At 41.0% G+C, this 14441-nt stretch overlaps 1 protein-coding gene across 6 annotated transcripts in view; it reads left to right on the forward strand.

Annotated features, from left to right (window-relative positions):
- Positions 1-14441, forward strand: part of pcdh7b (protocadherin 7b) — a 141114-nt gene that overhangs the window by 103262 nt on the left and 23411 nt on the right. For 3 of the 6 annotated variants that reach the window (XM_070992911.1, XM_070992909.1, XM_070992910.1), the window contains one exon: positions 154-4715. Coding sequence is in view for 3 of the 6 variants with exons in the window: in XM_070992909.1 (XP_070849010.1) it covers positions 154-626 (473 nt within the window). In the remaining 3 variants the exon portion in view is untranslated. Of the gene's footprint in view, positions 1-153; positions 4716-14441 lie in introns of those variants that run through there. The other 3 variants (XR_011603563.1, XM_070992913.1, XM_070992912.1) reach the window with 3 other exon arrangements.

The following is a 14441-nucleotide window of genomic DNA, read 5'->3' on the forward strand; positions in this document are numbered from 1 at the left end:
GGAATTCATGATAGCCGAGTCATGTGACACACACCAAACACTTAGAGCTAGGAAATTTCCGTAGCCAGAAAATAGACTTTGCCATGAAATGCCCCACTTTCGTGAAACAAACAGCATCATTTACTTCTGTCTTTCTCCTTCTGCTTCCTCTAGACGCCCGGCCTTTGCCTGACGTAGCCATGACTGGCAAGTGCACCAGGGAATGCGACGAGTACGGCCACTCGGACTCCTGCTGGATGCCTGTGCGCACGTCGCCTGAGCGACGGCCATCCAAGTCAACCACCACCCCACAACAACCAAAGCTTTCCACTTTCATGAGCGGCAACGGCAGCGGCAGCAGCAGCGCAGAGCAGCCCGGCAGCCAAGAGACCCTCGCCATGGCCGCCATGGCCAACGGAGACCCCACCGCCGCTCACATGATGGGCGACCGCAATCGCAACCTGCTCAACAAGAAGTTGGCTTCCTCCTCCTCCTCCTACGAGGCCTTTGGCTCGCCTTCCTACGGCTCGCCGGGAAGCGGGGAGGAGGCGCTGGGCCACCCCACTGAGGAGATCCCTCTGGCACCTACTGGGGAGTACAAGCCCACATCCTGTGGTACTCTGACGCGACGGGAGGTGTACCTGTGAGCTGGGAGGGTTTTTGAGGCAGCTGCTGTGCCACGACACATGGCATTAAACACTACAACACTGAGCGTAGTTGCTTACCCACCACCGTTACAGCTCTAGAAGCTTTTAGCCACCCTTGTTCTACGCAAGATAGGACTAAACTTTCTCCAAAGACTTTTACAACAGCTCCTTAGTGAAAAATCTAAGTGGATATATAAACATAGTACCATTTTTTAAGTGCTACATCCGGCCATGACCTGGAAGAAAGGAGGAGGAGGAAAAACTGTTGAGGGCAGTGATGGGACTTGGGATGAGGCTGTTCTACTGGCGAGTCGGGCTCTTGGGACACGATCTGCTGCCTGACAGTCAAACTGTACAATAATCAACTCATTTTACATATACAGTACGTGCATGCATAACCCCCCCGCCCCTCCCCCGTCCAGTTCCCTATGAAGGCCCCCATTCCCTGAAGATGACACTGTACAAAAAGAGACCATTCCTTTTTCTGTTTATGTTTTTTCTAGAGACAAAGTTGTACATGTGGACTATTTTGACTTCAAAGTGTGTCTGCTTATGCCTTTTTTTTTTTTTTTAAATTTCCGAACAATGTGCAACACTCTGGCCACGACGTTCAGTGGCTGCAACGAAACTTTGGACGTAATGGTCTCTGTCATACTGAGCTGTCCGTGGATTCCGTCATCTCGACCGTTTGTTGATAAAAGTTGCTCAATAGCAGACCAAAACTTGTCCGCATTCAAATCCTGTAAAGGACGGGAAAGACTAAGCTTTAAATACTCAGCCCAGAAAACAATATTTGTCTCAGTCCTCTCTCGAAAGGGAGATTCTCGGACAGAAATAGGAGCCGATGGAATTTGCTGCAACAACACCTTGCTTCAGACTACAACACCACTGGTACACTATGATGAACATATGACGGCTGATTCTAACCTACCAGTGCGTACGCTCTTCACAGGTGAAAAGTCACTCATTGTACATAAACATTGGACCACAGCAACACCGCTAACTGCTCTCATTCCCTTTTGTCTTGCTACCTTTCCTCAGTCTCTCGTTCTTTGTCTTTGATTGGCGAGGTTCAGACCAGTGCCCTCTTACGAAAATGCAAAATTAGAGCCATGACATATCACCGCGTTGGCTGGAAAAGCATGCAGCGTACATGGTCGTGCATATTCGGATCACCTAAGTGGGATGCTACTGTTTATATCAAGTTGTGATACGTGCCCTGTTTTTCCTCTATCACACACGCAGACACACACATACGCAGATTCTTTTAACTGAGGCCGGTGGCGCTGCTGTACTGACTGAAAATCCTGGGAAAGCACAGTGTGTGGCATGCCGAGATTAACATTACGGAGGTGCAGTTGAAATTGTATGTGTGTATGGGCCAGATATGCAGTATATAGTGTGTGTGTTTTGGCTATATTTAGTGTATACTGTAGATGTACACCGATAATAGGCTTAGGAGGGTGTAAATGTGGCCAAGCTGGTCCTAAAACAGCTGCAAGGACAGCTTTTTACTGTTATTTCTTTTCTTTTTTTTTTGTTGTGTGATAGACTGAGCAATAAATATCATAATGTACATGTGACCAACAAGCATCAACTTCTTTTTCACTTCTTCTCAAGCCTTCAAGGTGACATTAACCCACACGTGGCCGTTCAAGAGTCCTATTAGCACTTGTACTGTAGATGTTGCTTTCCATAGTACATGGTGATGGCGTCTTTGAGCACGAATGTAAGAATCAGCTCAATGGAGAACAATCAAAAAGCAACGTCTGTACGGGCAGATACCAGGAAGTGTTTTTCTTTTTTCCGGGCTGAGACAAAATGGTGTCAAAGTGAAACCAAAGCTTCGCAAACAGGATGAAGCATTCCCCCATTACACAAAAAAAAATAGCTTTCTGGGAGAACTTTGCTTTAAGTACACATTACATGAAGACGTTTTTTTTAAAATGAAGGATTGAGATTGAACGATAAGAATGTGATGTCTCAACTAAAACATCCATTACATCCTTAGAGCTGACGCTTAACGACCACTTACACACAGACACATGACAATGTTGAGATGTTGTGCCTCCTTGTCTACAGTGATGTTTGTTTTTCGCAGCTACAGAGGCGCAAAATCTCATGACTGTAATAAAGCAAAAGAATATCAGATGCAATGGAACTTTTTTGTATGTTAGCAAAACCCCTTTGGTTTGACCGGAGCTGCTTTTTTTTGCATTCCGGCAATCTATAGTCTGTAAGTACTACTCGTTGTTCGAAAGAAAGTGCTCCTATACTTATCAACTGTATACATAAATATTTACTTTTTACTGCACGTTTAATGGGAACTTACTTCACTTACTGAGAAGGAAGAAGAAAAAAAACTGTAAAACAAAATGTACAAAAAAATTTTCCCTGTAAACATGGAAATTCACCTTGTTGCTTGCTTTTGTTATACCTAAAGAAACATGTAGTACAACTTAGTACATGAATTAAGACCATACTTTTTTTTAATTTTTCATACTAAATCAAATACCACCGACGTCTCTTATACCGCCACACAAACACAAAATCCTTCATGTTTCTTTTACATCAACTTTATACCATGAGATTTGCAAATTTTTACCTCCACCTTGTATTTTACTTTGTCATCCCATGCATTGATTTCTTACACAATATCAGTCAAAAGCGTGGAAATGATCATGACAATGTACTACGTGTTTTACTTTTTTCTGGTGCCACTTTGTATATTTAGAGTGCTTCTGAAAAAAGAAAAAAAAAAAAAAAACATAAAAAATACTAGAGTGAATGCAAATATGCAATTGTGCCTTTTTATACCAATTGGTATGATTAAATGTTGGTTTGGAATGGTGCATAAACAATTACGTTGACATGCTTACAAAAGTAGATGGGGTGGCATTTAAGAACGGACTGAACTACATTTGCATATCTTAGATGAAATCCCATGATGTCAAAGGCTTCTTGGAGGACAACCAGTCAAATGTCAGTGAGCCTGTAAGACTAATACTCAAATGGCTATTGTTCACCGGGTTCAATTATATTGTTGAAATATCCATTTCCTAGCATAGTGCATTACTGAATGAGTACAGGTACATTCAAAAGTTGCTTGTTGGTAGTAATAATAATGATATAATGGATTTTTTTGTCGTGTTCCACTCATGTACATGTATGACATCAGAGGTCAAGTAACCTTCTTTGTGCATGAAACAAGCTCTAGGACTGAATATAGAAGCATAGAAAGATAGAGGGGTGGGAAAAGGGAAAAAAAAGTGCTTGGAGACATTTGACTGCTGAGAGTTGAGGGAGCCTAGAGATAAAAATGCTAATGTGACGGTTTACCAGGAGGAGTGGAAGTGGCGGGGGGGAAAAAAGCTGCAAGAGAGAGTAGCTGACAGAACACACACCTCAGGATGTGCCGAGCAACACAACACTCACACATAAATTTACAGTATATGCATATCAGTAGGTGATGAAACCCTGACCTACAAATAAGAGCGGTGCGATGTTTGCTATGATATTGCGGGGCGATGCTTTGAATTTCTGGGGCGGATGAAATGAAAACAAAGACTCCTGAAAGATGAAAGAACCAATGCCAATGCACTGGCAGCTACACTGACTACAGCACACAATAGTTTATTTCTGACTTCTTTCTTTTTCTGATAATCACTAAGCAGAAATCCAGATGATAGCAGGTGGTTTCATGATCAGATTTTGTTTCTTAACATTGACATGAAGTCCACAACACCTGTCATTAAAATGCCCGTGCTGCCCCGAGGTGTGTGTTCAGTCCGTGCTCTCCCCTATTCATATAGCCTTCACAGTGTGTAATGAGATTTGTAATATTAACCATTACTATTTGTCCTGCGACTTGGATGTTGATATAGAAATTGAGGAACAAATTTATCATCGTTTAATATGAGTCACTATGCACGCAGCTTAGCTGAACATGGCAAAGTGTATTGAACGCAAGTCCACTTCTATTTATGAGATATTTTACATAATTTAATTTGCTTTTGTACAGGTTTGTGTAAATAAATTGCTTGTCATTTTTGTCTCTGCAGAAATGAAAATATAACATGGTAAAACTAATTCTGTCTTTGGTTTCATTTATTTTATGTGTGTGTTTGTTTATCGAGTAGAAAATGGGAATTTAAGTCACTAATTGCTGAAACGGCAACACCATAACTAATGCTCTTTTTAAAACAGCAACACAAACAACTCTAATTATTTGCTTTTTAAAGTCACTGGTAGTAATTACCGCTCATCTTTTAACATTCATCTTACTGAAGTCAACATGCACTGCTTGTTATATTGTTGTACACATGTAAACACTGTATTCCAGCCACTTGCATGCAGCATTAATCTGAGTGTGACAACCAAACTGTCCTAATGTTTCATTTTTAAATGAAATATTAGAGAGAGTTATCATATTTTATATCAATCTTAATTCTCCATATAACTATTTAGGTTGCATTCGTTGAGTTTGTCCAACTTGGAAGCTTAAAATCAGACATTATGGCTTCTCAAGCTAGGTTTGCTAGCGCGTTAGCAAACAGTTGCCTCTTTACACATATTGGGATGTGGAGCAACATTAGCATTCATTTGGATAAAGTTGCAAATCAATGTAAAAAAGTTGCAAAATGTTTTTGAGGATTCGGTGATAGATGGAAATATAGATTTATATATAATTTAAAGAAGAATAATATACTTGCAGTAGATTAGCAAAGCTGTATGAGTACACACAGCACACTTGGTGGATGCGTTCATGTGTTCTTGTTTTCATATGTGCATATATTCACATGTTTTTGAGTGTGCGTTTCCTCTCTTGCCCGTATGCCTGGGTGATGTATGAGGTGATTACAGTCGAGGTGATTAGAGATCCATTCCACTCCTTTCCCTACGCTCTGATTAACAGCGCGCCGTAGCCTCTCCAACACCCTCAAACCACTAATGGAGTCTTAATAGAACACTACAATGCACTGCAAAATTACATCTCCAAAGTTCAATAATTTGGAGAAAGTTCTGCTCTGCGCTGTCACAGGAACATGAGAGGACGTACGGCGGGAACACGACGCACGGCAGCGTTGTTCCACATCATTATTAACGGGAGGAAAAACATTGTTTTTCCACAAGGCTGGGAAGTTTTGTTTATGTACGATTTCAATAGGAAATTCAAAAGTGTGACCACCCCGCCCCCCCACCCCCTGTGTGTTTGTCTTCAAAAGATGCCACTTCTAAGAAATACTAGGTTTGAATCATGTTGATATGCAAATGGTCTCGCTCATTTTCTTGTCCCCTCTGAAGCATTTTGAATCGCCTGGCATGGAATAATCAGCGGGTAGTATTAATTTTTCTGTTGTGAGAGGGGGAAATTAAGACAAATTAGAATGAATTTGAATGTAATTAATGTTTAGGCGATGCATACAAATGAATTGTTGTGAGATTGCTTTTTTTTTTTTAATGAATAAAACACTGACTGAACAGTACGACCATAAATAAGAGGCATTGTGCAAAAATGAGTAGGCGCTCTGATATGACTGGATAGTCGGAGGCGTCAATAATACAGTTTATATACCTTTCATTCCTATAAATACTCATTTGTTGGTACTAATTGTGAACCAGGTCAGGTTACCTTCAGGTTAAAGTGGTTGCAATTGTGCGGGCGTAAGTGTTTTTCTGATTGTATCGCAACAAAGTGCTGCACAACAAGGATCACAAGCACCTGATACTTTTTCATTGGCAGCAACAAACACCCTCTGGCAGCTATCACCAGCAATCATAGCTGACACTGCCCTGTTATCAACCATCTCCATGCAAAGCTGCAAACGAGGCTCCCACACATAAAACAGGCCCGGCCGTGCACTGACCTCCCACACAGGTTTCGCTGTGCGAACACGAGCCCTAAAAGAGGCAGAGGTGAAGCCTGGATAATCATCGCGCACTCACCTGAATCAAAGGTCCATTCTGCAGTGGTGTCGTGTTCAACCAGCCCAGAGAAGATAGCGTGGGACAGACAGGCAGATAAAACTGCAGGCACAGGAGGAGGAGAAGGGGAAACACTGCAAAAGGTGAAATCTAAGGAAGATGATGTATTTTAAATCAAGGCAATACATGCTTTTCTTCCTTTATGTTTGAGTTTTTAATTGTTTTTACTTCTCACTGTTATTTTATCACTGCATCTGAGTGACTTCATGCTTGAAACTTGAATATCCAGAATTATAAAGATGTTTGATTGACACTGATGAGTATAAAACCACGTCGTCTGAATTTCTTAGCGTCCAGACACGTGTTTTTCTCTAGCTGCACCGCTTTTAAGATAACTGTGGGTTTTTGAGACTGGATATTTTTTACTTGTTGTGAAAGTATTGGTAAGTGGGAAATTTCCTGTTCTGCTGGCAGATAATTTTGCTTATTTTAAGCAGTATTTCCCCCCTTTTAGTGCTTTTTCTCCTTGTATTTGAGAGCTGAGTTTTTACAGTGAACAGCCTTAGTATGCTATAGGGCGAGAAAGAGAATATCAAAGGTACTATTCCCCAAGCTCAAATATGTAAAGCTAATTAATGAAATCATTGATCACTTCTTCCACATCAAACATGAGGTATGCCACTTCAATATAAATTCCATTCCCATTTATGCTCACTGGTGCAAAATAATGACTCGAAATCACATCAGTGAGGGGAATTCAACCATAAAACTTAGAGGAAGCTATTTGATATCCACAATTTATGACTTTTTTATTGTCTTTGAATTTTATTTTTCTAGCTCAACCGCGGGAAACGGCATCCAAGGAATAGCAGTTAGGGCTTTGTTAAATTGATTTCTATTTCATATTTATTTTACGAATGCTGTGAGGAATTGAGGGCTAACTTTTTTATGTGTTGTGGATGGAACAAATAAACAAGTTCACGAGGAAACTCCTGCAATAACTTAGATTTAATTGTGATCACATAAATTCTATCAGCGTTTATTTTGCCGGCCATCACACCCCGGAGGATAATGTCATTACAGTTAATTTCATTGCTTCCACAGTGGAGACGGACACACACACACACACACGCACACACACACACACACACACGCAACCACGGCATCGCCCCGTGATCACACTTAATCCGCTAAAGTCAGTGTTTCTGATGGAAATCTTTTCATTCAAGGGAATTTGTTGCAGCTGCTTTGTGCCGTTGTAATTTCACCTATTGGACATATTTTTGGGGGACTTTTATTGCTCACAGAGGCAGAGAAGCTGATAAAGAAAAGGTTTAAAGTTTCCAGGCTGGACTGTAAAACAGATAGAAAGGCTGTAATGTTAACATTTTATGTCTTTTTAGGGTGATTTGACCTGAAAAATCATCACCATAGAACCATAAAAAATATCTTAAAATGCAGATACCGCACTCTGCCTGTCAATAATCTTCACTGAATACACAGAGAAACAGCTTTCTTATCCATTGTAACTAGTTTGTTAAAAACTAAATCATCATCAAGTCTCAAACTTAATCATGTCTGAGTACTGTTATTATTTACATAGAAATCAATGTAATACATTAATTTACAATCTCATGTATTGAAGTATGTGATTTAAAGGTAGCTTAATCACCAAATGAAAATGTACTAGTCAAAAAATGAGCTAGCAGCCACTGAGATCAGGTAAGCTAGCTAGCTTTAGCTTTTGAGCTTAGCTATTTCGTTGTTAATTGATTTCTCCATCATGAACTGTTTTAGCTGCTCTCTCATTTAATTATGTAGACTGACACACTGAATAACCAAAATGTTAGTTCATTAAAATCTATTTTTCATTAACAGTTAACTTGGAGAGAGTCAGAAACTGAATTCAGTTTTCGTGCTAGCTAAGGCTAGCTGCGACTACCTCACAAGCCAGCCCTTCCTTGATAAAGTCCATTTGCTTTCGCTGCAGATACTGTTTTTTTGTTTTGTGGTTACTGCAAATTTAAAAAGTTATTTTCACTATAATTACACATTTCTATGGTACAAACAACAGACGTCAAAAAGTTAGAAACAGGTTATAATTCAATTTTGACCAAATGTGAAGTTATTTTGACTTTGCAGGGTAGAATTGTTTTCGCTCATTTGTCTTGATCAATATTTTAACTGCCACATTTTGCAGCACGAGCTGAGCAGCTTTTTAAGTTCCGTCCATTGTTTTTGCTCTCATCCCTCTGGTTTTGCAAGACAAACTGTTATCAGCTGCAAACTGGGACACAGAGCAGGCGGGATCTGGACTGGCGGGGAGGAGGTGTGAGTGATATCTTTCCACTGTGCGCAGGTCACTAGTTATTAGCCACAACACTCCCCGTGACCCCTGCTGTCACATGATAGATTTCCCACAATGACCTTCAGCCATGACAGAGCCCTTCACGTGATCTCCCATCAAAGATGAGGCGCGAGCGTTGCTTGTTGTGAGGCCAAATTCTGCCGTAGAACAGGCAAATGCGCTCATACCCATTAATCACACATCAGTTGTGAGTTGAATGCACACAAATTTATATGTGCTATTTATGTGGCAGAAGCAATTTGACAAAAATCCATACAAGCCTTAGTAGTGGGAGCCGGGTCATGATTAATGAGAACTACTTACATAAGAGAAAGTGAGCGGGTGAGAAGAAAAGGGGAGACAGAGCTGGAGGAGGCAGAGAAATGACAAATAGATGGCAGTAGACTGTGGGGGAAAGGGATTGAGAAAAAGGTGACTACTTGATTGACTATCTGACACCCCCCGCCCCCTGATACCTCACATCCAGACTTTATGTTCTAAAAAGTAAGCCTCAACAAATGACAAATACATTTATTCACTGCAGCCAAGCTCCCACTTCAAAATTTGCTGTCTTCTGGAAGTTGTGGAAAAGAAAACTTATCCTTTGAAAGCCCAGATTCCCCAATTTACACCCAAAGACAAAAACCTTCGAAAAGTCTTGAATTTTCGCACTTTTTCATCTTTACAAACGCTTAACTGTCACTCAAAGGAGCAAATTTTTACAAAAAAGTGTCATACTTTCACCTTTGACGGGGCATTTGTGGCATAACATTCCTATTTTAAGGCCCTTTATCAGGACCGCTGGAGCATTATGTGATAATGAACGTGCTCAAAGTGGAAAATATTGAGCGGAAAATGTGGCGAGTGCCAAAAAATAAAACTAAAAAAACCCTCTCAGACTGCTGGTCTTTTTTATTTCTTTTTTTTAAAATAAAGCAGGATGTAAAACCTTCATTGAAGGTCACTGCATTACGATGAGCAGAGCGTCTAATCTGAAGGGTCAAACCTGCTGAATACAGCAGTGGTGAAGAGCGTTTCAACCATATACAATTAATTGACAGTCAAAAAGTTAATTATGCAGCTGCCAAGTATTCCTTTCATACACACATACACAAAATACACCCTTGTAATGTTATTTCATCATTATACAAGTTTATTTTTTGTGTGCAGTTACTGCAGAGGCAGCATCTCATACTTAAACCACAGGAAAGGCAGATTACTAACGGCTTCCAAAACAACATGACCAGTGATGATCGATGGAGATAACCAGCGATGGACCTGTTCCACCTTCATTGTCACTTGGTCAATCCTGTAAAACAGTTGCCAGTCGCTTCGGTTTAGTTAAACTGGATCTTCATTGTCTCATGGTTTATGCTGCGAAATGGTTGGCGATTGCTTTGGTTTCCTTAAACCGCACGTTGGCCTTACCGGACCTTCGTCATGATGTGGTTAACATAGTGAAACTGTTGCAGTCTACTAGGCACCAACACCAATTGCTCAGGGTTTAGGGGGAAAAAACTACTTTGGCAGGTTTTGTGGAAAGAAATGTGACTAAGTTTAAAAAAGCCAACGCTGACTTTTGGTTTCACGCGGGCACAGCGGCCTCCTGGGTGAGAGTCCCATGTTTTTTTGACCTATCTGTCCAGTCCACCGAAAAATAATCACTGTTCAAGTTCAAGTCACTGTATTCTGTGCCCTTCGTAAACTTCAACACATTAAATCCCATTATAGTAATCAAACATCAACAGTACGCTGTGCAGTTTTCTTCTAGACGTCGGCTTCCCTTTCAGTGTTTCTCACTAAAATGTATTGTGCATGTCCTTGAGGGCTGAAACTGAAACTGAATGTCTGTCCTTCCTCAGAAAACATTTGCAAAGATGAATTTTAAAGTATTCTCAAAAGTATTCGAGCTTGCAGGCTTCTTCTTCTTTGCCTTTGTTGGCGTAATGTTCGAGATAAATCCAATCATAAAAAGAAAAGTGAAATTAACTCGACATTGCTCCACTGTGCAGCCAATGGCCAAATATTCAACTGGGTCGCTTTAACTTTTCAGGTTGCCGCTGACTGACTTGAGACCTGTTTTGTTTTGTTTTGTTTTGTCATTTAACATTCATGAGTGCTGATCAGCTGCACTTATGTTGCTATCAGTTATGTGTACACACACAGAATGAGTCCCATCAGTAGTCATGTATTGTACAAGAAGGCCACAAAGGTTTCCATCCAAATGTAGCCAAATTTCCAGAAAATCAGCTGAAGAAAACACAAATTAACGTGAATTTCCATCCACGACTATTATATTATGGGTTGTTGCATAAATGATGGTACTGACAGACTGTTCTTAGGAGAGCAACAGTCAGTTTTGTACCATTAAACAGTAAAAATAGTACACATACCTTTGGAATGTTAATGTACCGTCTTCAGGTCTCTTGAGGTGTTTTGATTAAAATATGGACATTTTTTCTTCTGCTCGGTCATGTGTAGAACCACACTTACTCTTCATGTGTATGAACAGCACATGAAAAAGACCTTCAGTCATAATACAAACTTACAATGCTCATGCTTTGGAATCAATCAAGAACTGGTTGAGCTCATTAGTTTTGGGGAAAGGCCACCGCAGAGCATTTCTCATTTATGGCAGCCATCGTGAGGAGGATCATCTTTGACATATGAATCATGGGTGTGATATCATGCAAAACTCGGCTGGGCGGTAATGTTTCGCTGCTTACACTTCGGCAACGGGAGTCATATCTCATCTTTGCCCTTTTCCACGTCCGCGGCGCCGCATTCATATTTAGGATTCACACATTGGCGTTGCGTACGGCCGCTGCTGTTCTCTTATGGAACTGTTCTGCTTTGCACCACGGCTGAATTTCACTACTGTACATTTAGCCTCACCCAAAGTCTGACAGTGATTCAAGCTCCCCAGACTGACCCTACTGTCAAGCTGGTGCGACGATAGTCACTTCTCCTTTTGTTTTCCCCTCCTCTTTTTATCCCCTCCCATTCCCCCTCTGTGGGCTTCACGTGCATTTTCTACACATGCTCCAATTTTTGCATTAAGCAAAGCCAGAGGGAGAGACGGAGTGAGAAAGAAGACAGAGAGAGAGAAAAGAGGAGAGAGAGGCGCGTGGAGGGAGAGTTGTTTTTTCTCTCCTCGCCTCATGCTGTTAACATGCACGGGGCACCATCCATGAAAATGCAACGGATTTCTTTTTCTGAGAGAATGATCTCCGTGATCTCATTATTTCCCATGTGGATGGACGTTTAATGTACAGAGCAGCTATAAGTGAGGGCCGGAACACACACATGCAAGTGCCCTCTTGTGTGTCTTCAGAGCCCTCTGGACCAATAGTTAACCCTTTCTCAAGTTGTATCTGTTGTTGCCTGCATCTCTCTCAAAGAAACACTCCATCACGAATATCGTGGTTTGACTCAGCAGTGATTGCATTGACCTCACGGTGTAGGTGTGCATCAGCGTATGTGTGTGTGTGTGTGTGTGTGTGTGTGTGTGTGTGTGTGTGTGTGTGTGTGTGTGTGTGTGTGTTGAATCCCTGACTCACCCTGTGGCTCAAGGCCAGAGTGCAGCACAGCTATATTCCATTTTGACACTTTGATAGACACCGAGCCATTTCCATCCCACTGTGCCCCGCTAGCTCTGCCACTCTGCTGCACTTCTCATTACCGTTAGACCAAAGGAAATCACCAAGTGGGCATAAGGATCGTGAAAATGAGATGTGTAGCAGGAGTGCTTTTCCGGAAAGCTATACAATATGTGCCCTTTTTTAATCACTAGTTAGCTATATGTCAAACATCAACAACACACCATGATGCCTTCCAGCAACACATATACAAAGCCAGAAGAAGCACTTCAATCATCGCGGAGGAAAACTACCTCGCCATGAGGCCCATTTCGTCGGAGGTGTTCTCGAGATTTCAATTTTATAAAATGATCTTCCTCAACAGTTGGAGTTGGTCAGTCCTTAAAAGTGCACAGAAATAGAAATGTGAATATCTACAATTCCGTGAGAAATGGGCAAACTAAACATGCTGAGGAAGATAGTCGGGTGCAATTGAAAGCTGCAGAACAGCCACGAAATGGACTTTGTGGCGAGATTGTTTTGTCGAGTATTAACTTTGAATCTCAGCGTCAGCAGAAGAAGAAGCAAACTGTTATTTTTTTTGGCCTGGTAGAAGGGTCTTTTTTCCCCCTCATATCTCCGGCTGTCTCCAAATAACTGGCTTACTTAAAGAGTATGATGATGTGCAAAAAAACAAGCAAAAAAATGATTAACACATTTTTTCAAAACAGTGGTTTAAAGCCATTCAGATTAGGTTTGATTTGACTTGCCCATGGTTTTAGATATCCATGTGTATCCAAGTCTGCCTCCACCCAAGTACATTTGAGGTGAATGGGATTTAGTTTATGGTATTTTAACAATGAAACAGCGACATGCTGTTCCAGAAACAGTTTCCCTGTTACTCTGGATTATTCATTCAATACACAGTCAGCGTTATTCCAGGAACTGGATAGGGACTCGTCTCTGGAGAGTAGTTCCAATGGACTATGGCTCCCCATTTCACCTCTGGCTGAAGACCATTCAATTCATCTCCATTATATTGGGAGACATTTATGTATATATACAAATATGTCTCCCATTATATGTCATATGAGATATATATGTATATATACATATATGTCATTTCGGTGACTCTTCAAGGACGTGTGCTTTCATACAGGTGTTCCCAAATATTTTTGGCTGATCAGACCTAATCATCAGTCCAATAATCCATGGAACAATGTGACTGATTGCAGGCTAAGTTGTTTCTGCCTCAACAGGTTCCAACGTGAGAGTCACAGAGATGTCAATCAAGCTCAGTTCGTAGACGTCCGCACTGTCCTGGGATGTCTAATTAGGCAACAGATGAGAAAACACCTGTGTGGATGGACTGTTAGAGACCCTAAGTGTGAAAAGCAAACTCAGTCATTCATCTTTCAGAAAAAGAAACAAAGAAAATTGCATTGATGAATGGAAGTTAAAAAAAAAAAACTACCTAAATTTCAGTAGAAATGATTCCACAATGGCCTCAGCTGGGAACCAAATTATTTTTAACAACACGTTTGGTCAAAACATCATTTTCATTCTGCCTGTATGCATTTCCATCAACAGCGCTGACTTTTTTTTTTTATTCCACTCCAGTTCACATCAGTGACTTCATGCTCTTATGTACGGTATCTGACACGAACATGTGTACATACATAAACAAATGCATTCACTAAACTATTCAACTATTGATCCCTCACTGAGGCCTTAAACCAGCCACTGGTCCAACACGCTGCTGGCAATTTACATATATTATTTGCATACCAAAGTAACACTGCCCATGACACTTGCTCATGAATAATTCATCAGAGGTATATTTACATAAGGTACAGAGCCAAGCCTCAACCTGAAACCTTCACAGGCATGGGAGCAACTTCAGGATGGGACTTTGTTTTTTGGATGACTTTTGCATTAAGCGCTCTGTCCGCTCGTCCCCCCGCA

Source organism: Chaetodon trifascialis, chromosome 23 (genome assembly GCF_039877785.1).
Source record: "Chaetodon trifascialis isolate fChaTrf1 chromosome 23, fChaTrf1.hap1, whole genome shotgun sequence".
NCBI lineage: Eukaryota > Metazoa > Chordata > Actinopteri > Chaetodontiformes > Chaetodontidae > Chaetodon > Chaetodon trifascialis.